This window comes from Camponotus floridanus, unplaced genomic scaffold (genome assembly GCF_003227725.1).
Source record: "Camponotus floridanus strain SB8 unplaced genomic scaffold, Cflo_v7.5 scaffold162, whole genome shotgun sequence".
Lineage (NCBI taxonomy): Eukaryota > Metazoa > Arthropoda > Insecta > Hymenoptera > Formicidae > Camponotus > Camponotus floridanus.
The window spans coordinates 284,986-309,489 of record NW_020229284.1 but is presented as its reverse complement, the minus strand read 5'-3'; the positions used below and the strand labels follow the sequence as shown (position 1 = coordinate 309,489).

The following is a 24,504-nucleotide window of genomic DNA, read 5'->3' as shown; positions in this document are numbered from 1 at the left end:
GGTGGCTCTTAGTCGCTCTTTTCTCGTATATCGTGTTGTTTAATACATAACAGAGCCTAATTCTTTATCAATTTATTAATTTGTTAAATTTACGCGGAGCTAATCGCGTTCTCATTATTTCAACAAATTGATGAGAGAAATATCGGTGTGGGGCTGAATAGCTCAGCTGGTAAGAGCAGTCGCCCGGCAAGCGTAAGACTCGGGTTCGATTCCCGATTCAGCGACTTCATCGCGATATTTTTCTCTCCTACATCTTTTTAGGGGGGTAAAGAGGAGTTTTCATAGAATTCTCAAAAATGAGAATCTACATCTTGGTAAATGCATCAAGTAAAATATATGCATATTCCTTGTCCATGTTCTAATTTTCGCGAAAAATTAATCTTTAATCAAATTTTACGCACTACTTTATTATATGCTTCATCCCTTTTATCTTCTTCTCTTATATCATCTGAAAACCATTACTTTCCTTCCCAAACTTTTGGAATTCTAAACTTTTTCTTATGTGCTATAATGTCCAGTGCCTCTACTATGCTATCAACAAATTTTTTCGCTCTCCTATTTACTTCGAAATATTGACCTTCTTCCAATCTATTTTTCTGTTACACCCAGGCCCAAGGGAGGATGGGCCGAAGAAAGGGCGTAACACTTGTATCCCGAGAACGGGTGCCTTAAGGGCAAGTGTTTCGGGTCGAGCGAGCCTGCGGGAGAGCCAAAGATAGGTCAACGACTACAAGGGTCGATTTTATGCTATTTCTGGTCCGAATGCCCGCTCGACGGTCCCCTTTTTGATAAAGGAATTTAATCCTTTTTTTCAGGGACGGGACCAAGTGCAATTCAGGAGCGTGGGTGATGAGGGGGAATCGATTGAGTTGAATGCGAAAGAATAATTTTAATTGAATTTATGTGTGTGCGTGCGTGCGTGCGTGCGGGCGTGCGTGCGTGCGTGCGTGCGTGCGTGCGGGCGTGCGTGCGTGCGTGCGTGCGTGCGTACGTGCGTGCGTGCGGGCGTGCGTGCGGGCGTGCGTGCGTGCGTGCGTGCGTGCGTGCGTGCGTGCGTGCGTGTGTGTGTGTGTGTGTTGGGATGCACGTTTAATTATAATTAGACTTTAATTAGATTGGTTCGGTTGCAGTATCGATGCTCGGGCGTTTTTTTATATACAGTTTCCTCGGCGGTCGAGTTTTGTGTATGTTGACGCGAGGTTTTTATAGCGACGGTCGGGCCGACAGCTGATCGTCGGATTTTAAACCGGCCCGTGCAGTAATCGGTTCGTTTTCTGTGACGCTTTTCGTTTTGTTCGTTAATGTTGTAAATAATTACTCGCACTCCTAGTATTCGTGAAATTCTGTTGTTAATTTAACGGTTCGTGAAGTGGTTGTATGTATTAATTATAATTAGGAAGTCTGTTGTTCTCGGGATTTAATAAGCATTGGACAAGAACGCTCGTCGGAGGCGGCTCTCTCTCCACCCCGGGATATTTAATAATGCTTATTGGTGGTGCGGGGGGATGACGACTGACAGGCCGAGAACACTCGGCGGAACTGGGGCTTCCTCCCGGTCCGATCGGCAATCTAAATGTGGATTCGGAATATACCTTAGAATCACCTAGGCGGAGTAGCCCTCTACTTTCGATCGTCTCCTCGGTATACACTGGATTTTGGAATGGGTCCGGATGTCTTCGCGCTATACCAGCGGAAGGGGATCTGGGATGATCGTTCTTGTGCGAAAACCCACGTGAGACGAAGTGTCTTAAGTCGACGACAGTCCCCTTTTATACGGGTTGTTTTATCTGCGTCGGCGCAGATAGCATAACCCTTCCGAGCGGTGGTGGGATTATCGCCGGAGTCGGATGCCGTCGGGATAATTCGTCGGTTTTCGACGATACCCGATCGGTGAAATTTTGACGTTTTTTCTTTTAATTGTGGGCGCACCGCGCCCCTGCCCTTGCTCGACGGATGGTCGTCGGGCGACAGCTTCCGATCGGTAGAGTGACCGGGAACGCTTAGGGTGATGCGTTTTGGATGCATCGTTACAAGTTTAGTTTATTGAAAAACATTAGTAAGAATTGTATATAGGTTATATTCAAAAAATATTTTTAAAAAAATATTCAAAATATGTTAAATATATTCAGTAAATTTTTATCACTAAAACAAACAATGTATGTTTTATAAATATTTCCTATATATAATTCTTTAGTTTTCAAAGGATCAAGGATTATTTTTAAAGTTTTACATATTATACTAATTATCTTGCACAAACAATAATAATCCAGAAAATGTATAATCACTTCTTTATACAAACTTTTTTTATTAGCAATTTTTTTTGCAATATTTAAATTAGATTAAGAATGTTGAACTCTATTTACATTATAGTAAATATGTTCTTAAATAATTATTGTTGTATATACATATATATATATATATATATATATATATATAAGATAAAGTATAATTAAAGATAATACATATATATTTATAAATAACTTAGCTAAAAATAGCAAGAATTATAGTAGAAAATATTTATGAAGTATTTATTATTTATTATGTTAATAAAAATTTAATGAACATAGTTATATATATGTAATTTTGTAAAGATACGTATAATTCTTGTTATTTTTTAATAAATCAATGTATTATACGATGTATTATCTTGCATACACATTAACTGATTAAGAAGTATATATATATAATAATGCAAGTAGAGAAATTAAAATTATTAATGTAATTTAACTATACATAAAAATAATATAATCTATATTATAATATATATATATATATATATATATATATATATAATTATATATATATATAATTATATATATATATATCTATATATATATATATATTTATTTATTTATATATAATGGAAGAATCTTCTATATATATATATATATATATATATATATATATATATATATACATAATTAAATACACTAGAATATAGCTTATATTCTATATACATTGTAAATATAATTGTAAATATAAACATGATACAAGTGGTATGATCTTTTCCCTACTTGGAGTTCAATCATAATTTTTTTTTCTAGCATGAACTCGTGAATAGTAAAAAATTTTATTGACACAAATATTGAATATAAGTTAACTTTTCCTAAGTTTACTTTGCAAGAAAAGATTTATGATTAAGATTTTATTAATATAATATTAATAATAAGATCTATAAAATTATTTATATTACATATTAATTACATATTAATATAATACAATTTAAATATACACACACACACACACACATATATATATATATATATATATATATATATATATATATAATATAATTTATATACAGAGTGAGTTTTTTTATCTTGAGACATCGAAATATCTCGTAAAGTCTAAAAGATACGAAAAAATGTTTCAAAAGTTATATGATTTTAAAGGGAACATAAGGTAGTGTTATTAGTTTGACCTTGAAGAGTCATCTGAAAGTTACGTGAAGGTCATATCCAACCTTTTAAATAAGACATCCTGTATGTTTTGCATATTTCCGTAGCTCATCTCGAGAGCTTTCCAAAACACTATGACTGAAAATTTTTTAATAAACTTTTAGTCTTTTTTTCTCAATCATGCCAAGACGGCATTTATCAGAACCCGAAGTCGCTCGGCTAGTGACTCTCGTCGAGGAAGGTTACCGTTTTCGCGAAGTAGGTAACATGATGGGTGTTAGTCAGTCCGTTGTGCATCGCGCCTACACGCGTTATCAAGAAACTGCGGCATACAGTCGTCGACCTGGACAAGGTCGACGTCGTGTGACTACCCCACGGGACGATCGACGAATTATTCGGCACGTTCGGAGAGAACCGTTTGCTCATGCAAATTCTATTGCTCGGCACTTTCCCAATCGACGTTATCAACAACAACAATGGCAACAACCAGGACAACAACAACAGCGTAACATTTCAGACCAAACGGTTAGAAATCGTCATCGTGAATCGGGACTGCAAGCAAGACATCCAAACCGTGTTCCCATGTTGAATGTAAGACATCGCCAAGCTCGCTTAGCTTACGCACGTCAACATTTGCCATGGAGTACACGGCGATGGAGTAATGTCTTGTTCACAGACGAGTCTAGGTTTTGCCTATTCGGTAACGATAGACGACCTCAAGTTTGGCGTCGTCGTGGGGAACGTTTTCAGCAGAACTTTGTTCAACCTATTGCCGCCTTCAATGGAGGATCGGTAATGGTTTGGGGTGGAGTTTCACGATGGAGGCGTACCCCGTTAGTAATAATCCGAGGGAATTTGAATGCTAGGCGATACATCGATCAAATTCTCGAACCCATCGTCTTGCCTCTCCGAGAACGTTCAAGAGGATTTATACTCATGCAGGATAATGCTCGCCCTTACACGGCTAACATCACAAGACAGTTTTTAGCAGATAATCAAATCACAGTCTTGGGGCATCCAGCAATGAGTCCTGATTTAAATCCAATTGAACATGTCTGGGATATGATGGGACGCCGATTGAGACGGGAGTATCCGGGTTTGCAGACTATAGCTGTATTGGAACGAGCACTTCAGCGCATCTGGCGGACTATTCCAATGGCAGCGATAAGACGATGCATCAATATGGCAGAGCGATTGAGAACAGTGATTCGTGCAAGAGGTGGCAACACCCGATATTAACATCACACGCACGAACACACATCTTAGGGATTGAGTTTGGAGTCATTAAATACCGCGGAACTGACGAGCCGTGGGGTCTCACATCCTTAAGAATCGCAAACACACACACACACACACAAGAAACGTAAATCCAACCTCCACGTGGTACGCTTTGGGTAATGCTAATGATGACGGTCAAATTTGATAAAGAAATGAGAAAAAAAAATTTTGAAAAATTTTTTAGAAATTTTTTTTTCCAAATTTCACAAGTGACGAATGTGAAATCATAGAGGAAAAACAGGAAAAAAAATGTTTTTTCCATGTCGATAATCATTAATTGATGTTTTAGGGTGATAAACGTGTTTCTTTAATTTTTTTCATAAGTTTGATCATTCGGGAAAGAAAAACGAATGAACCGATCGCATTGAAATTTTACAGGACTATTGGGGATACATTAAGCTTAAAAAAAACTTGAAAACATTAGCCTTTTTGTGATTATTTGCAAAAGTGCAGTAGCTTCACTGAAAAAGCAAAAAAAGTCACTTTTTTGTACTTTCTTCAAACCAATGTGAGAGGTGAAAAAAATTTTTTTTCTTCAAACGCAATGAACAGTGCTTTTAGAGAATTTATTCAAGTTTTCAGAACCGTCCTTAGATTTCCTGTAGCGTTATTGGTTCATGAGATATCAGAGATTAAAGACAAAATGGTCACTTTTCACTCAATCGTCGATATCATCGGAACAAATGGTCATACAGAGTTCGTTCAAAAAGCGAATTAAAGCTAAATGATCAGGCTTTCTGATCTTGGTATTGAAAAAGTCCCAAAAAATTTTTTCAAGTCCGTGGATGCATTTAAAGTTGAAAAGAAATTTCAAAAATTTTTGTTTCGACATATTTCTTTTGTTTGCTCTTCGACGGAAGCTCCAAAAAAATTTTTCAATGTAAGGCTTGTAAACTAGAGATTTCAAGCTTCGAAATGCTTTTTTTTTCGTTTCTGTACGATCATTTGTCTAGAAGTAGCGCTTCAAAAATGACCCAAAAAATTTTTAAAATTTTTTGTTCCTTTAATTTTTTTGAGTAGTGTATTTGCTCAGTCTTATCAAATGATGGGTGAAGAATTAGAAAAGCAACGACGTTTAGAAATGGAATCTGGTGAATTATATTACCGAAGTTACAATTAGTATTTACTTCAAGACCAGGTATGGATCGACGTCGATATAATACTCAAAGAACCAATGAAGTTGCTGCTGTATTCTCTACAACAGCTGATGGAGAAATTCCAGAATCATATGTTACAATACGTAATAAAAATACTATAAAAGTTAGTATTATGGATCCAAATGTAGAACCATAGATATATCCATTATTTTATCCATATGGTCAAGGATAGCATCGTGATTTTAAAAAATTAAATAGTGATAGACGAATAACTAGAGGACAGTATATTAAATATCGTATAGCTATTCGTGATGAATTTAATGTTTTTTTATTAGGACGTCGCTTATTTTAACAGGCTTGTAGACAGCTATGTAAAAATGGAAAAAGATAGAATTGGTTATTGTAAAAATCATCAAAAAGAATTACGTAGTGAAACATATCAAGGTTTAAGAGATTATTTACAAACTACGACTAATAATTTAAATGGGCGTATTGGGAAAATGGTTGTACTTCCTTCCACATTTACTGGATCGCCACGCAATATGTTACAAAATTATCAAGATGCAATGGCAATAGTTAGTAAATTTGAGTAAACCAAATCTTTTCATTACTATGACTTGTAATCCAAAATGGCGTGAAATTGAAGAAAATCTTTTACCTGGTTAACAAGGCTCGGATAGACCTGATATTTGTGCTCGTGTTTTTAATATTAAAAAAGATTATTTAATTGATTTAATCCTTAAACAAAAATTTTTTGGTGAAGTAGCAGCATTTGTATACGTTATTGAATTTCAAAAACGCGGTTTGCAACATGTTCATATGTTAATTACTTCAAAATACAATTATAAAATACAATTACAAAATCACAACTCCGCAAATTGTTGATAAATATATTTCTGCTGAAATTCCTAATCCATGTGAGAATCGTATTCCACATGATGTAGTCATGAAACATATGATTCATGGACCTTGTAGTGATTGGTGTTTGGTAGATGGACGTTGTTCAAAACATTATCCGAAACCTTTTCTCAAAGAAACTAAAATGGATGAAGATGCTTATCCTTATTATCGCCGACGAAATAATGAAACAAATTTTGAACATTCTGATGGATATATAGTTGATAATCGTTATGTTGTTCCATATTGTCCTACTTTATCAATTATATTTAATAGTCATATAAATGTTGAAGTAGTTTCAAGTATTAAATCAGTTAAATATCTATATAAATATATTTATAAAGGACATGATGTTGCTGCTATAACTATTGAACCAATAACAGAAAGTGTTGTTATTGTCATGATGAGATACATAATTATATCGAAGCTCGTTATGTTGGACCTGTTGAAGCTAGCTGGCGTATTCTAAGTAAAAAACTACAAGATAAAAGTCACGCTATAACACGTTTACCAGTCCATCTTCCTAATGAGCAAAATATTATAATTGAAAATGAAAACATTGACGATGTAATGACTTCTGCTTTCAAGTTACTATGTTAATAGATTATTTTTCATTAAACTTACGCGATGAAGAAGCAAAACAGTATTTGTATATAGAAATTCCAAGTTATTATGCATTTAAAAAAGAGAAAGTTAACGGTAAAAATGTATCACGTTGGGTCAAACGTAAAAGTCATTATAATTGTATAGGACGAATATATTCCGTTAGTCCAACACAAATAGAATTATTTCATTTACGATTATTGTTACTAAAAGCAAAAGGGCCCACAAGTTTTAACGATTTAAGAACTGTAAATGGAGAATTTTGTCAATCATTTTCAGCCGCATGTTTAGCTTTAGGTTTGATCGAAGATGATGATGAATGGAAAAAAGCTATGAATGAAGCTGTTGGATGGATGATGCCACGACAACTTCGTAGATTATTTATACGTATATTATTACATTGTCAAACATTACATCCTGAAGAATTGTGGGAAAACTTTAAAGTAGCAATGTCTAAGGATTATATTCAACATTTTGGTATATTACAAGGACAAAATAAAGCATATATACAAATTAATAGTATGCTTCGTGCTGAAGGTAAAAGTTTTGTAGATTTTCCACAAATAATTAACAGAAATAATTAACAGAAAATGACGAAGAAGAGAATTGCATGATATTTGAAGAAGCTATGGAAATAGGCACCAAACAATATAAACAATTAAATAATAAGCAGAAAGAGATCGTCGATCTTATATTAAATGAATTAAACAATAATATTACCTCAAATTGCACGTGAGGCATTCGCCATTGTATCTTGAATATGTTGAGCTCAGGCTTCTGCGCCGAATTTCCAAGCAGACAATTGTCGTCGTTGCGCGATCGTATCAAGATCAATTCGTGACGAGCGTTAATCACCACGCGTCTGTAATCCTCGCAAAATCCCAGCAACATGTAGAGCGGTACGCAAAAATTGAAATGTCCATTCGCTTTGATCGACGGTTCCCAGCCGGCGTTTTTCATAATCACGCTTCTATCGGATGATACCGTTACATAGTTTTTGAGCGTAGTAGTTATTCCTACGTTTCTATTGCGATCAATCTCAACGCCGTCGAGTTCGTATCGAATCTCGTCGAACATGAATGCGACGCAATTATTATTTCCCAGTACCAATTCACTTTCTCCTTTAGCTGCTGGTCTGTGTTTCGTTAGTCGTCCCTCGATGTATAGGAAACTCTCGTGCGGCAGCGTATACAGATCCTGTTGTTGTATGGGTATTCTTATCTCGTCATTGTGTCCGAACGTTGTATTGGCGAACGGGTTGTACGTGTGAGTCTCGACCTTGACGATACGATCGTCAAAGATAGGTTCGTCACCGATGTTGAGAATGTCAGTCATCGTTCAGCTGTTTCGCACCGCGAATCCCAAAGATTGCAAGAACGCAACGTTCGATGCACTGAGTTTCTTTTTCTCGGATGATTGGATATTAGCGAACGTCGACGTTGATGTTGTTGGTGTCGCTGATTTCGTAAAGATTGCGTTATCTCTCGCGTCTTTCGATCCGTTCAACACGAGCATCTCATACGTCGCATACGTACGTACGTTATCGCCGCAGCCGCCGTATGTGCAATCTTACGATGATCTCTTTTCCTCGAAAATCGAGCAATCGTCCGTTCTGGTCGACAACGCGTAACGTTAAATCCGTAATGCTCCGCGCGATGATCGGAAGGTAAATGATCTGCGCCGGCGTTTCCGATATCTTATATCCCGGCGGTATCCTCGGTGAAAATTCGTGTATCGTATGAACGAGTTTGCCGTTGTTGTACGCGCCCGCGGTCACATTACATTCTACGCGGATAATATTAACGTTGATAATGTTAATCGGTATGTTCGATTCGTACCATTTTCCCGGCTCGAGAATACGATTCGAGAATCCTAGCAGCGATCCAATGTTGTCGGGTTTGCTAAAGTTTAATCTGTATGCGCATTTGATCTCGCTTCTCATCGTATTGTAATTAGCGCGGAGCACTATCGGATATTCGCCATCTTCGTAGTCATCGCCGTCAATGTGTTTCTTATCGCGATGTTTCCGTGAAATTGCACGTTTCAAAAATTCATGTATATCTCGCAACTCGTACGATCTCTCGGGAATCGTAATTTCCGCGTCGTCTTTGCCAAAGTAAAATTTATTATTCGAGGAATTCACCTTCGGTATCGTGTGATAAGTCTCAAAATCCGTTAGACCGAGTTCGTATTCATCGTCGCTCAAGTCTACAGTGGGAAAGAAATTTGCCGCGAGAACGCTACTCTTCCCAGTCAACTTGAATGTCATAGACATGTCGACAAAACTGTTGAACGAATACTGAGTTAAATAGCGCGATATCCGTCTTTAAATTCGCACGCATCGACCGTTCGAAGAAATTGCAAGCACAATTGTCCTCAGATGCTCTGATCGTAAGTTTGAACAGGCGTGTGAGTGTACTGTATCTTCGTTACGTTTCGTCCGAAATATCGCACAAGTTCCTTGGGAGGTCGAAGATTGCCGAAACTGTCGAAATATACGACGCGATTCCCCCTCTTTGCGTACGCTACCCAATGAGTACTCGGTCCTTCGACGCTATCTAAATTTACGATGCCGTTCTCGTTTTGATAAATACCGCCGATCGGTAAAGAGTCGCGCATGAAAACGCCTCTAAAATACGGAATGCGCATACGTTTCGCCAGTTGTAGCAATTGTACGTTGGTAGTTGTGCCCTGCGGCATTTTTAACGTCTCTTTGACGTTTTTTTTTCTTCTTCTCGTTGAGACTCCTCGTCCGTGTTTGTAAGGAGCGAGATATAATCCGCGACCTTCCATGGCGCGATTGTGACGTAGCATCTCTTGCATCTGACGTTGCGCGGCTTTTCCGTCGTTCACCACCTTCGCTACACCCGCCGCTCCGCCAATCAGGGATCCGAGCGCACCCAGCATTGGTAGAATCGGCAATACCGCCGCATTTCGCTACCGGAAGTATCCGTTTCTTCGCAGTTTTCTTCTTTGTCTTCGTCCTCTTCAGGCCCACACCGAGCTTCGTCTTGGCTTTCATCGCCGCCCAGACAGCTGTGGCGGCGGCTCTCTCAGCGAGAGTCGAATCTCTCGCACCGATACGATTTCGCGCTTTCTCGGCGAATATCCTATCCGCCGCGTGTCTCTCGGTGAGATCGTTGCACCGAGAATACGCTATATCGTGTTCGCGACACGCCACGTCCAATAAATTTATACCTCGATCGCCTCTGGCTAATCGCTTCCGCAACCGCGTGCCTGGGCCGCAAAACTGATAGCCGGGAATATGGAATTCGATGAGAAGCGCGTTTATCGCACGATTTAAGAGACCGCTGCCTCTTACGATTCTCGCTGACATACGTAGCAATCTTTTATCAACGGAGGCGGACCGTCAATGTGCGTTCGCTGCCACGGCTAATTGTAATGTCGCATGCACGAACGATATTGTCGAACCTCCGGATCAGCCTTTATATATTCTGGAAGCTTGTCCCACAATCGTTCCATGTAATCACCGAAATTTTCCAGTAAAAGAATCTTCGGAATATACTGCAGCTGTTTGGCGAGAATGTCTCTCTCGTCCGAGAGAAGGAGAAACATTTTTGATACTGAGCGGTTTCGAGTCGCGACACCTCTCTAAATAGACCTCCCCCTCGCGATCATTCGCAAAATTGGTTCGAAACAGAAAACATGCGGTTCGTACGACAACCTTTGACGATACGCGTGACGAATTGCGACGACAGATTACGCTCGATGGGGGACAACGCGGAGATGCGCAGACACGGTACGATGCTACCGACTATACGCGCGATCGTTTGCGATCCCTCGAATTGTGGTAAAACCAACGTTTTGATAAGTCTACTGGAAAGTCCACACGATGTATGTTTCGAGAACGTGTACGTGTACTCAAAGTCGCTGCAACAGCCGAAATATCGATATCTGGAGAATTTATTGAGGCCGATCGATGAAATCGGCTATTTTACGTTCTCGAATAACAGTGACGTCATTCCACCGAGCGAGGCTCGTCCAAACTCGATTTTTGTCTTCGATGACGTGGCGTGCGACAAGCAAGATACGATAAGAGAGTACTTCTCAATGGGTCGTCACTCGAACGTTGACTGCTTCTATCTTTGTCAGACGCGAGAATACCGAAACATCTTATACACGACAACGCGAACCTGCTGATCTTGTTTAAACAGGACGGTACAAATTTGAAACACGTGTACAACGATCACGTGAATACCGATATGTCGTACGAGGATTTCAGTGAATTATGTCGTACTTGTTGGCAACAAAAGTATGGATTCCTAGTGATTGATAAGGACAGCGCGCTTATGAACGGGCGATACAGAAAAGGATTTAACGTGTTCGCGATACCACGAAACGATTAGTCGCTGTCGACATTCCGTCGAAAAGGGTGAAACGCTCGACGTTCCGTCAACATGGCTGGAAACGATAATATTCGCGAGCGTGAAAAGATTGACCGGTAAGATCGACGAAGATATCGCGGTCACGACTCATTTTAGACCTATTATCGAGCCGCTGCAAAAGATCGTCGACAACTCTAGCGCAATCGCGGTGAAAAAAGAGCCGGAGAGTAACGCTATAATTAAAACGTTACCCATCAAGCGATATAAGGAAGAGAAGGAGGAGGAGGAGGAGGAGGATGCGACACCGAAAAAGAGGAAACGATCGGTGAAAGCGAAACGTTTATCGATGTCGCGTATATCCGATCTATCGGAGACTTTATCGGATGAACTGCCGATAACCTCTACACCGTTCGCGCCGAGAATCGCGCAACCTGCGATACCCGAATCACTCGCGATCGAAGATGTTTTCGAAACTACGGGCAATCCGCCCGAAACATCCGTTCGAAACATGTTACAAACGTCGGAAGGTCAAGAAGTGTTACGAGAGAACTTGGGACCACTGGGGCAAAAATACATGGGCGCCCTTCTTAGCGATGACGAAAGAAAAAAAACGCGATCGATCACGTGTACGGCGTCTATTTCAACGAGAATGGAATGCGTCTCGGTAACAAACGATTCGGCATTGACAAAGATGACTCTATAATCATAGACAATGTGAGATACATCGGTACACCGGGATTATACGAGTTGATCTTCATAAGAATTCCCAATGACGCCATATACACTGAGGACGATGCGCAAGAATATAAGAGCATATTGATGGCGACGAATGCGCATAAACGTCGATATAATGCGCAAGGTCAATTAAAGAGCAACAAGGGATACAAGTATAAACAAATAATCGCGCCGTTGATGTCGTTCGAATCGAAAAAGAAAAAAACGGGAACGGGAGTATTCACGCCTCGTGCGATGACGCTAACCGACAATAAGATCGATTACGTGCACTGGGACAATCCCAACGAGCTAGTGGATCGCCTGCGATTGCTCGATGCTTCGCGTCGAGCTGGCCACAACGCTTACGACAACGAGATCTTGTCGATCATAGAGGAACTCCGCGAAGCATTATTATAAATTAAACGGCGCCTCGACGAAACTAATCAGTCGATCGACGTCACTCGCATCGAAAAACAATGCCTATCAACAAATTTGGATTATTCGAACGGAGAAACGAAGAAATCAGCACGAGCGATCATTGGGGTAAATTGGTGACGAGTTACTTGGGTCAAAACGCTCTGTGTCGCGTCGCAACGGACTATGACGCGAGGTCGCGCAAGATTCGCCGTGTAGCGCAACCTGAGGTTGATACCGATGCGGTCAACAAACTGTACGTGGAAGAATGCGTTAAAACGTTGAAGAATCAACGGAAAGAATCAGACGAGAAGCTGACTGCGTTCGAGAAGGACCTGCGAGCTTTGCAGGCTGCGATAAATGAGCTTCGTCGTACGATTAACGCTAATTCAGAAATGGCTATCAACCTGTAATGTGCTGTAGTGAACGGCTTAGGAGCGGCTATTGTACACTTATGAAACATCTAGAAAGGTTTATCGAACGGCTACGAACGATTATCCAACGGTTATCGAGCTATAATGAGTGGCAGTGATCGAAGAGGAAACGGTCTCGAACGAGGCTACGAACGATTCAAGAACAGCTGCGAACGAGGCTACGAGCATCTCCAGGACGGCTGCGAACAAGGCTATGAACACGTCAGGAACGGCTACATACGAGGCGGCATACAAGTCTACAACGGCTACGAACGAGTCAAAAACGATTGTCAACGAGGCTACGAACGGATCAGAAACGACTGTGAACGAGGCTACGGACTGCTTAAAAACGACCATCAACAGGGTCAATCGCGCCAACAAAGGGATCAAGAACGGCAGTGAACGGCAATTGAACGGCAGTGAATGACTAAGAAACGGCTATTGAACGGCAATTGAACGGCTAATTCGATCGACGAATCGAAACAACGATGGGCCGACGATCGGGAATAACCGGGGAAGCGAAGAAACAACATAGTTTAGAGAAACGGCAGTTGGTGAACGAACTGCACGCACCGACGAGAAAAAATTTCCCCCGAAGACACGTAATAGTGCGGGGATACGATGATCTGTGGCAAGCCGACATTGTCGAGATGCGTCCGTACTCTCGTTTCAACAGAGGTTACAACTACATACTCACAGTCATCGATGCGTTGAGCAAGCATGCGTGGGCCGTACCGCTCAAGAGTAAAGGCGGAAGCGAGACAGCTGACGCTATCGCCGAGATAATTCGAGATAGCGAGAAGTGTCCGAAAAACATACAGACATGAGGAAGGAATTTTATAACGCCGACGTGCAACGGCTCATGCGAAAACACGGCATAAATCATTATTCTACGTATTCGGTATTGAAGGCATCGATCGTCGAGCGATTCAATCGCACGCTAAAAGACGACATGTGGAAGATGTTTACGCTGAACGGATCTTACAAGTGGGTCAAGGCGTTGCCGGGACTCGTATCGGATTACAACGCGCGCAAGCATCGAACGATCGGTATGCGACCCGTCGACGTTACCCCCGCGATCGCCGAAAGACTCTTGGCTACTGTATACAACCGTAAATATCGCGGGTCCGGCGAAATTCAAAGTAGGTGACTTGGTACGCGTTAGCAAGTACAAGACAGTTTTCGAGAAGGGTTACACGCCAAATTGGACAACCGAGGTGTTTAAAATTGTAAAAGTGCAGCATACTAATCCCGTGAGTTATCTACTCGAGGATTATCGCAAAAACCTATCGCTGGAGCGTTCTACGAGCAGCATCGCGCGAATTATCCCGACGTGTATCTCGTGGAAAAAGTACTGCGCAGGAGAGGTGACGAGGTTTACGTGAAATGGCTGGGATTTGACAATTCGCACAACTCTTGGATACATAAGGACAATATGATTTAATTTATACAGTGTTTATTAATATTTCTTTCAATAATACTATATATATTCTTAATATAAGTATGTAAGATATGCGCTACATAAAATATATGAAATATAAATGTGCAAGATGTGTATTATATAAAACTATATGAAGTACAAAATATATACAGTAATAAATAAAATATATACATGTATTTACAAAGGTATCCTATAATGTCCCCATGGTAACATGTCAGTCGAATCAGGTACGATATATCGCTTGTCATCGTACGGACTCAGAGCAATTTTTGTCTCGCGGACGGTATACACTTGGTGCAGTTTAGATCTTATACACGACTGCTGTCGCGTCATTTCGATCTCTTCGTTTAAACACCGCGTGTAATCTTCGAAGGTTATCGTTCTCGCGACAACGTTGCTCTTGATGCCTTTAACTTTCTTCGTCTTTCTTTCCGTCCACTCGTCACGCGTACATCTTTGCTCTGAGCCCGACGAATTCGGTCATTATGGCACCGTTGTTTTCGTCCTTCATCAGACCCGGTACCTTTTTATTTACAAGCGGTATATCGTACGCATTGTCCACCGCATAATCGCTCGTGTCGAATCTAACAATGTCGCGCTTCATGTTGTCGTACACATCCGCGCATTCGATGTGATATATGAGACTATCCGTATCGGTGTACATTACCCGGCATTTGTCGCGATACAGAGGATAATGTACTCGTGATGAAATTCGTACAGACACGTCTTGGATATGTCGAGTATGCACATACCCATGTAAATCGGTTTGTAAAATTTCACCTCGAGTTTACGCAATTCTACCGCAATCAGATTTTCCGAAAAGACGCTTCTGCTATGGAAATTCGGTTTCGCGATCATCGCTTCCGCGCCGAACCGACCGTCCCATTTTGTTAATAATTTTACATCGACCCGATTACGCACATTTTCCATCGTTTTGCCAAATACCGCGTTGTTCATTAATTTATATAAATTTTTCTCGAAATAGTTTTTCGCGAGTGTTCTGAAACGTGTATTTAATTCTATGTAATTTCGAAGCCATGGAGATTGAGAAAACTGTAAAATTCTATATATTTTTGTTATACGAAGGCCGTGACGTGTACACTGTTGTAGGTTACGGTAGTGTATCACGTAACGCTTCTTATCGTATAACGTTGCGAGGAGCTTGTCTTGCCACTTGCCGGGCGGCTTGTCGCGTGTCGGACAAAACGGTAGGTCGGTGTGCGTATCGTGAAGATGTTGCGGGTACTCGAGATCGACTTCGAGGATATACCCCGTGGGCGAATCTAACGCTATAGATGATACGTCAAAATTCGACGCGTCGTCGACCCATCGAAATCGGCGTAAGGCAACGGTTGGCACATTGCCCATCCGTATAAATTATTAACGTCAAAATACATCAAGTAAGACGATGGTTTCGATGGATCGTACGATTGTCGCATATACTTGTTATTAGCGCGCGTGTATCTGTTGGAACATTGGCTCAGACCACCGCGTATACCGCGTTCTATAAACATGACCATGTCGATATCTGTAAGCAACTCGAACGTGATCTTTGTATGCTTTAACATGGCGTCCCACGTGTATCCGGACAGAGTATAATAATACGCGGGGTCGATTCCGTAACTTTTTATGCAGCTATCGCGAAAATTTTCGAAAATATCTGCTAATAACAAGACGTCGATTTTGAGATACATGTCGCTATATTCGCCCAGCGTCCGAATGGAGAATCGCGTCCAGATGTTCTTGGCGTGCGCGTAATCGCTCTCGGATATAGTTTCACCAGTCAAGGAACTATAAAACGATTCGCGCGGTGGTAAACGCGTATCTCGCAACCTATCTACCGAGTCGACGTATTCGTACGGAAAGACGCCTTTCCGTGTTAATAAACTGAAATTTTCCGCGGATAAATTTTGAAATTTCGATTTTAACATTTTGAGCTTATCTTTGTCTAGATAAGATGCCAATTTGTCGAAACTCGATGTAAAAAATTTGTACGAATCGATGAAGCGTAATTTTACATTATTTTTCCAATCGCCTTCCTTAAGGTCGACATTTTTCGTAAATGAAATATATTTCTCTTTCGTTATCGGAAGTAACTCGACTCTCCCTTCGAATGCTGTGACTATTTCCTCGATAATAAAGTGCGAATCATAACCGGATAAATTGTGGAAAACTATCGGAATACAAAAAGATTCTTTGTAATTTAAATTGCAATTTGAATGCGCGGGACCTCTGTACCGCCCGGTCAGATGACAATGATCGCGAACGCGTGTATCGTCTTGCGCGAACGGCTTTTCGCATATATGGCATTGAGTGGCGTTGTGAAATTTTTCACACTCTTCGGATGTTAAATAAACCATGGGGACATTGGTCGTTAAAATATTCTTAACGCGAATCGCTAAATTTTTAATATCTTCGACGAACCACGCTATACAATCGACGCTACGACGCGAATGATACGCCGATAAAGATTCATCGTACGAACAATGCATATAATACGCTATACTAAATACCCGATGATGCTGGTACAATTTTTGTTGTTGTTCTTCCTCCGTTTTGGTTAGAACGCATTCCAGGTCGGTGTACACGACGAATGGAAGCCGCTCTTTCCTGTTGTAATTGTTGAACTCGAGCCATTTGTCCTTGTCGCTCGGCAACTGGATAGCGCAGTCGTTCATCTCCCCGCAGTCGACCGTATGCGACTGCAACTTGTCATCTGAACTAAAATAATGCAGGCATCTGTAAAAGAAAAATGTTTTAATTAAAATTAGAACAATTTGTTATATAAATTATAATTATTTTATATTAATATATATATATATATATATATATATATATATACAGGGTGAGGAAAAAGTACCGGGACACCTAAATAACTTCTGAACGGTTTGAGATATCGGATTGAAATTTACAAGGTTACAATGATATCACACAATCTATCACAAAACACCAAAAACGCCCATTTTGACACCCCCGGGGGGCGGGGGGGATGGAGGGTGAGAAAATTTTAAATAGAATGTGGGGTCGAGTGAGGGTTCGTTTGAAAGAGCTTTTCGAGATGAGAACAACTGTCGCCGAGGTCTCTACGATTTTTTTTCGCAGAGTTATGATCATTTAAACATTGAGATTTCGCAGTAGCGGAGAACCCACGACGAGGACGTAAGAAAGACTTTCCGCGGACACGTGTGGATAAAATTGCATATAGGAAGGCATGTGGAGTGTGCCGTTTCATCTTTTTATCATCGGACAGCCTGTTGTCAAACAGTTGACGGTGCACATTTTGAACAATTGATATAAACCTTCCTATACTTGCCTTAGTTAATTACATACTACATCCTCGGTCTTGCACACACACACACACACATACACACACACGCACACGCACACAGCAGAGGTGGTTTGGAGTCGTTAATTACTGCGCAAGCACGCACACTCCACATGCCTTCCTACATGCAATTTTATCCACACGTGTCCGCGGAAAGTCTTTCTCACGTCTTCGTCGTGGGCCCTCCGCTTCTGCGAAATCTCAATGTTTAAATGATCATAACTCTGCGAAAAAAAATCGTAGAGACCTCGGCGACATCGCGTTGTTCTCATCTCAAAAAGCTCTTTCAAACGAACCCTCACTCGACCCCACATTCCATTTAAAATTTTCTCGCCCTCCCTCCCCCCCGCCCCCCGGGGGTGTCAAAATGGGCGTTTTTGGTGTTATCTGATAGATTGTGTGATATCATTGTAACCTTGTAAATTTCAATCCGATATCTCAAACCGTTCAGAAGTTATTAGGTGTCCCGGTACTTTTTCCTCACCCTGTATATACATACCGATCGCAGATATATCTTTGACCGTTGTGTTTGCTCAGTTGCGAGCTCACGAGCCGAGATAAATTTTTTATCCACGCGAAATGTCCTACGTTGTTACCGTCTTCCACGTATAGCAGATTCACGTGCTTATCTCGCTTCTGCTCTGTCAGTCGTAGTGGAACAATGTTCTCGCTTTCGATGCCGTACACGTTGATCGAGATACTGTTTGCGAGTTCAAATTTTTTAATTTGATTTAAAGTTACTGGAAACTCAATGTCCCGGAGATTCAGCACTGTCGCGTAAGGTGGATACGATGATTCTCGTTCCACCTTTCTTTCTGCGGGATATAGATCGGCGACCACTACCCACGCGAAACACGCATTGTCTTTAGACTGTACGTTAACCACCGCTCTTTTCATCATAATCTTCCGCGACAATTTAATGTGGCATTCCGCGCGCATTGGATTATATTTATTTACATTAACAGTCAAATTCTGTATTCGCGACAATGCCCAGCCGCTATAGCGTTCTTGAAACTCTTCCAGAGACGCTAATGGGCTCGATAACGCGGCGCTCGAACCACTTGTGTAAATCCGATGTGCGAAAGAGTTCACAGTTTCTCGTATTCACACTTTTATTCGCGCGCTTATCACCCGACACAAATTCACCATTAAACACAGTGTTCACTTTTACACTGTTATGTCTTTTTAGAACGTCTTGCACTTGCTCGAGCACGATGTCTTCGGCATCCTCAAGAAATTGACGAGGTTCGATATAGTTTGCGTTAATCACGGCACCGGTCAGAATACGACTCTCGAACGTCGTATCGATTTCGCGCTAAACGAGTCTTTCAGCGTTATTATCACCGCTGTAATCACCACCACTGGGAATAAACCGTCTCTGCAATCGAGTCTTTGCACCTTCTAGTCGCGCGATTTTAGCCACCAGAGATTGTCTATTTCCGATCGAGGGCCGCGGACGCTTGACACGACTGCGTTCTTCGAGCACTTGGATCAATTCCTCGCAACGCTGCAGCCACGCGAAATACTCGCCCAAAGTGACAATTTGGCGAGATCCCTCCATCAGATCGCGTTCGGTCTGCTCGATGTTTTCCATTTTCCTGTTTTTTTTCACACTTTTAAAGCACTACGTCACAGTTTTCTACGGATGACTTTTGCACACGATAAACAATACCGTTCTCTATCTTGAACGTGAAATCGCGCAAAAATCTTTCTAACGGAACACCGCTATACTTTTTTACAACCGACGTGTCGATGGGCGTTCAAATCACATACTATGATGATTTGATGCACTTCAGTCCTTCTTATATATGAAGGAGGAAACAAAGGTACAAAGCAGCCGAACATCGGCGCTCATACGCGTTGCAATTCTTCCGAGAAAAAATTACGGAGGACGATTCTGGGAGGTGTCATTTGTTTATATTGTTTATAAATTCTCATGCTGCGTAATTCAATGAGAGAGAGATAAGCATACGTCAAACGGGAAAAAAATCTAGAATTACTTATATCGGGGGTGAGGATGTACCGCGAAAGCGCAAAGCAGCCGAACATCGGCGCTGATATACGAGTGGTGGAAGCAAGGGTGCAAAGCTACCGAACATCGGTGCTGATGTACATTGCATTCCTTCCGAGAAAAACATGCGAGATGATTCTAAGGTGTTTATATTGTTTATCAACCGGGCACGTAATTCAATATCGCTTATACTTTCGATAAACATATGGGACCGCGCATACTTTTTTTTACGAGGTGTTTACGGCAATATGGCGATAATGTCGCATCTCTATTATACGATCTCGTACCGAGATCTCGCTGCCTTGTCAGAAAGAGTTTGGCAGTGCGCGAGTCAAGAAATCGAAAGTGAAGAAGTGAATATTTTTTTCATCGTTCTTGTGTATTTTATAAAATGGCCGAAGAAAATATCATTATCATTAATGATGACGATGATGATGATGTTATGATCATCGATGATGACGATGTGATGATCATCGAAAATAATAATGTGAGGATCATTGAAAATAATAATGTAATGAATGTTGATGAAGATGACGAAGATGACGAAGATGACGCTGACATCGAAGTAGAACCTTTGGCGGACAGCGATTACGAGAGTGTCAATAGTGATGATGAACTATTACAAATCAGAGAACGAAATTTAGACTTACCGGAAATATTGACGATGAACGATACCATAAAAATATGTTGCATATCGTTCTATTATGTGGAAAGTGGACGGAAATATTGTGCGGAATGCTTCCTAAGACTATCGTTTTTATTTCTGGAAGCTAGTGCTGTACGGGAACATCGCTGCACAAATTATCAATATTTAACCAATATATCCTGCAAAGAGTGCAGGAAATCACTGATTCAAATATTACCGTGCGACATGTGCCCCATGTGCACACATTAAAACATTGTAAGTACTATTTTTTTAAATCTTAACTCTCTCTAACTACACTTGTATTAATTCAATATCTTTTTTCTGTTACAGGAGCCACCTCCCCCTGAACCGGCGCACCTCCCCCCCCAATTAATTTTATATATTTTTTTTATAATTATATTTTATTATATCGTTATATTTTATATTTTTATAAAAGAGGTAGTTAAAAACGATCAGCACTGGCAATATTTATTGAGTTAAAAAATCACAATCACGACGTTTCGACCATAGGTTTTGGTCCTTTTCGAGTGAACTACAAAAAAAAAAAATTATTTCCAATAATACAACAACAAAAAAAATTAATGATACCAAATTACATAGATGTTCGAGTAAGATTTGAGCAACAAGTTATATATACATACAGTAATTAAATTAACAGTTCTATCGTGAGAAATAAGAAATCACTTCGTCAAGATTATCATGCCACTGTCTCCATTAACACACAGAGAAAGACTAGACAACCTTTATTATTCTATCATAAATATCGTTTAAATTTTCAGTGTCCTTTTGTAAGTTAATCGTGTTGTCAAACTTTTTTATATAAAACATTTCGGCAATTTCTCTCTTTCTCACGTGTTTCTCATTGTGTAAAATAGTCGGTGATGACCAATCGAAGTCATGGTTAAATTCCACTCTATGCTTGCTAATAACGGAAAAATTACTTTCGTGCACTGCCGAAATGTTTTATATAAAAAAGTTTGACAACACGATTAACTTACAAAAGGACACTGAAAATTTAAACGATATTTATGATAGAATAATAAAGGTTGTCTAGTCTTTCTCTGTGTGTTAATGGAGACAGTGACATGATAATCTTGACGAAGTGATTTCTTATTTCTCACGATAGAACTGTTAATTTAATTACTGTATGTATATATAACTTGTTGCTCAAATCTTACTCGAACATCTATGTAATTTGGTATCATTAATTTTTCTTGTTGTTGTATTATTGGAAATAATTTTTTTTTTGTAGTTCACTCGAAAAGGACCAAAACCTATGGTCGAAACGTCGTGATTGTGATTTTTTAACTCAATAAATATTGCCAGTGCTGATTGTTTTTAACTACCTCTTTTATTTATTTACTGGCGATCTTCAAGATAATTTAAATTTATTTACGCTCCTGGATCTAATTATGGAGTCTTTGCAATCTGATATGTTTTTTCAAATGATTACTAATCGGTTTGGCAAAAGTTACACTACCTTGTTGAAGTCATGGATTAACACTAAAAGGAAAATCTGCACGGCCAAACAACAACTCATTTTCTTACTTCGATGCAGGAGATACGATCTAATTTCGTCACACATCAATAATTTAAAAACTAATATCACGTTTCATAGTAGGAGTGTTAATCGCACTTTTGAAAAAACCATGTTGAAATACCGTGGTATATTATTGAATCTTGAAATCAAGGATCTTAATTTTAATCTAAATTATTTGCGCGCTAATATTGAAAGGATTGAGCGACGGCTTACTGAACGTCTACCATGTGATTTATTAAAAAAGTTTTTTGATCTTAATGAACGTAAGTTTGTAAAAATCAACTGTATAATAAAATTTAAGTTAATTAAAAAATTTAAGAATTTGACTGTTGAGTATGACACCGCTTTGAATCCTTTTAACAATATTGACAAAACTGAATGGTTGATTAACATTAGTAACAAGAGTATCCCTGATCGGGTTTCTGAGCTTCTGAGTCTTGGTGACAATTTCGGATTACCGTTACTTCAGTCTCACGCGAAAGACCGTATCAACGTTGTTCTCGAGACCTTGAAGAACTTTGAGATCAATTATAACCGTATTCCTGACACTGCTAACGCAATGACCAGAAATTCTGTCGCTAATTCCCTCCATAGATTCCTTCGCGCGAAGAGACATGTCAACTTTATAGACAAATATGTTCTAGACAGTCTCTCTCTCTGTAAACAATTCCTACGTAATAATGACGATTTGTTTGTCACCAGGACTGATAAGGGGCAGGTCACTGTTGTCATGAATAAAACTGATTACGTGGAGAAAATGGAGGCACTTTTGAACGACCAATCCACCTATAAAAAAGTGAACAAAGACCCGATCAGAAAATTAACAAATAAAATCAATACTCTTGTTAAATCTTGGCGCAGCAATGAGTTAATTAATGAATCCACTTACAAAAAATTGAACTCAACTAATGGCAATTTACCACGTTGTTACGGTTTACCGAAAATACATAAGTCGGGTTACCCACTGCGTATCATTGTGTCATCCATAGGTAATCCGTTATATAATGTCGCGCAATACATTCACGATATATTAAAGATTTCGATCTTGCAACCTAAATCGCATATCAAGGATAGCTGGACGTTTGCTAATCTTTTGAAAGACAAGACTATCAGGGATGACGAAGTAATGATTTCTCTTGACGTCACTGCATTGTTTACGAATATCCCTAAAGATTTGATTGTAATTGCTGTCACTAAACGTTGGAGTCACATTGCTCCTAACACGAAATTGAATTTAGCCCAGTTTTTATACGCGATTGAAACGGTTTTGGACTCCACCAGTTTTTCTTTTAATGGAAATTTTTACGAACAGATTTTTGGTAGTCCTATGGGTTCCCCTCTGTCACCTATCTTGGCAGATATCGTGATGGATGATTTGGAAATGCATTGTTTGAGTCTGCTGAGTTTCGATGTTCCGATCTATTATAGGTACGTCGATGACATTTTCACTATTGTTTCACGATCAAAGATTGAAGAGATTAAATCGACTTTTAATAATTTTCATCGACGCCTAACCTTTACACATGAAACCGAGGTTGACTCTTCTATCAGTTTCTTGAACACGATGGTTATCCGATCTAATGGTCGTCTTCTGACTGATTGGTACAAGAAACCCACCTGCTCCAACAGATATATTAATTTTCACTCCAAGCATCCGTTGAAATACAAATTGAATACCATTTACAATCTGGTTGACCACGCTATTTTGTTAGCGGACACTCGGTTTCATGCTAAGAATATCGACGCTGTTAGGCGGATTCTTTCGAATAATTGCTTTCCGAATCAAATCATCAACCGTCATGTGCAAAAAAGATTGTATTTTTTGAAACATCGTGATAGCACTGATACTGACAATGAATTTGACAATGCAGCTACGCCTTCGTACATTTCCTTGCCGTTTGTTGACGGCTGGAGTGACGATGTTGATCGCTTTTTTAAAAAAATAGGCTTTAAAGTCGTTTATAATGTTCCTAAAAAACTCAACTCATTAATTAAACGTGGTAAAGATAGGTTGCCTATTAATAACAGAACGGAAGTCGTTTACAAACTAGACTGCAAAAATTGTAACGTATCATATATCGGCCAAACAAAAAGACATGTAAGCACTCGCATAAAAGAACATTGCAACAACATCAAAGTGCACGAAAGTAATTTTTCCGTTATTAGCAAGCATAGAGTGGAATTTAACCATGACTTCGATTGGTCATCACCGACTATTTTACACAATGAGAAACACGTGAGAAAGAGAGAAATTGCCGAAATGTTTTATATAAAAAAGTTTGACAACATGATTAACTTACAAAAGGACACTGAAAATTTAAACGATATTTATGATAGAATAATAAAGGTTGTCTAGTCTTTCTCTGTGTGTTAATGGAGAC

At 39.8% G+C, this 24,504-nt stretch overlaps 1 protein-coding gene across 1 annotated transcript; it reads right to left on the bottom strand.

Annotated features, from left to right (window-relative positions):
* Positions 1-5,211: 5,211 nt before the first annotated feature.
* Positions 5,212-18,865, bottom strand: LOC112637417. The gene is made up of 3 exons (XM_025407144.1): positions 18,426-18,865; positions 17,131-17,340; positions 5,212-5,275 (listed from the first exon to the last, which is right to left on the bottom strand). The coding sequence occupies exons 1-3, from the start codon at positions 18,863-18,865 to the stop codon at positions 5,212-5,214; spliced, it is 714 nt and encodes a 237-aa protein (XP_025262929.1).
* Between the last annotated feature and the right edge of the window lie 5,639 nt (positions 18,866-24,504).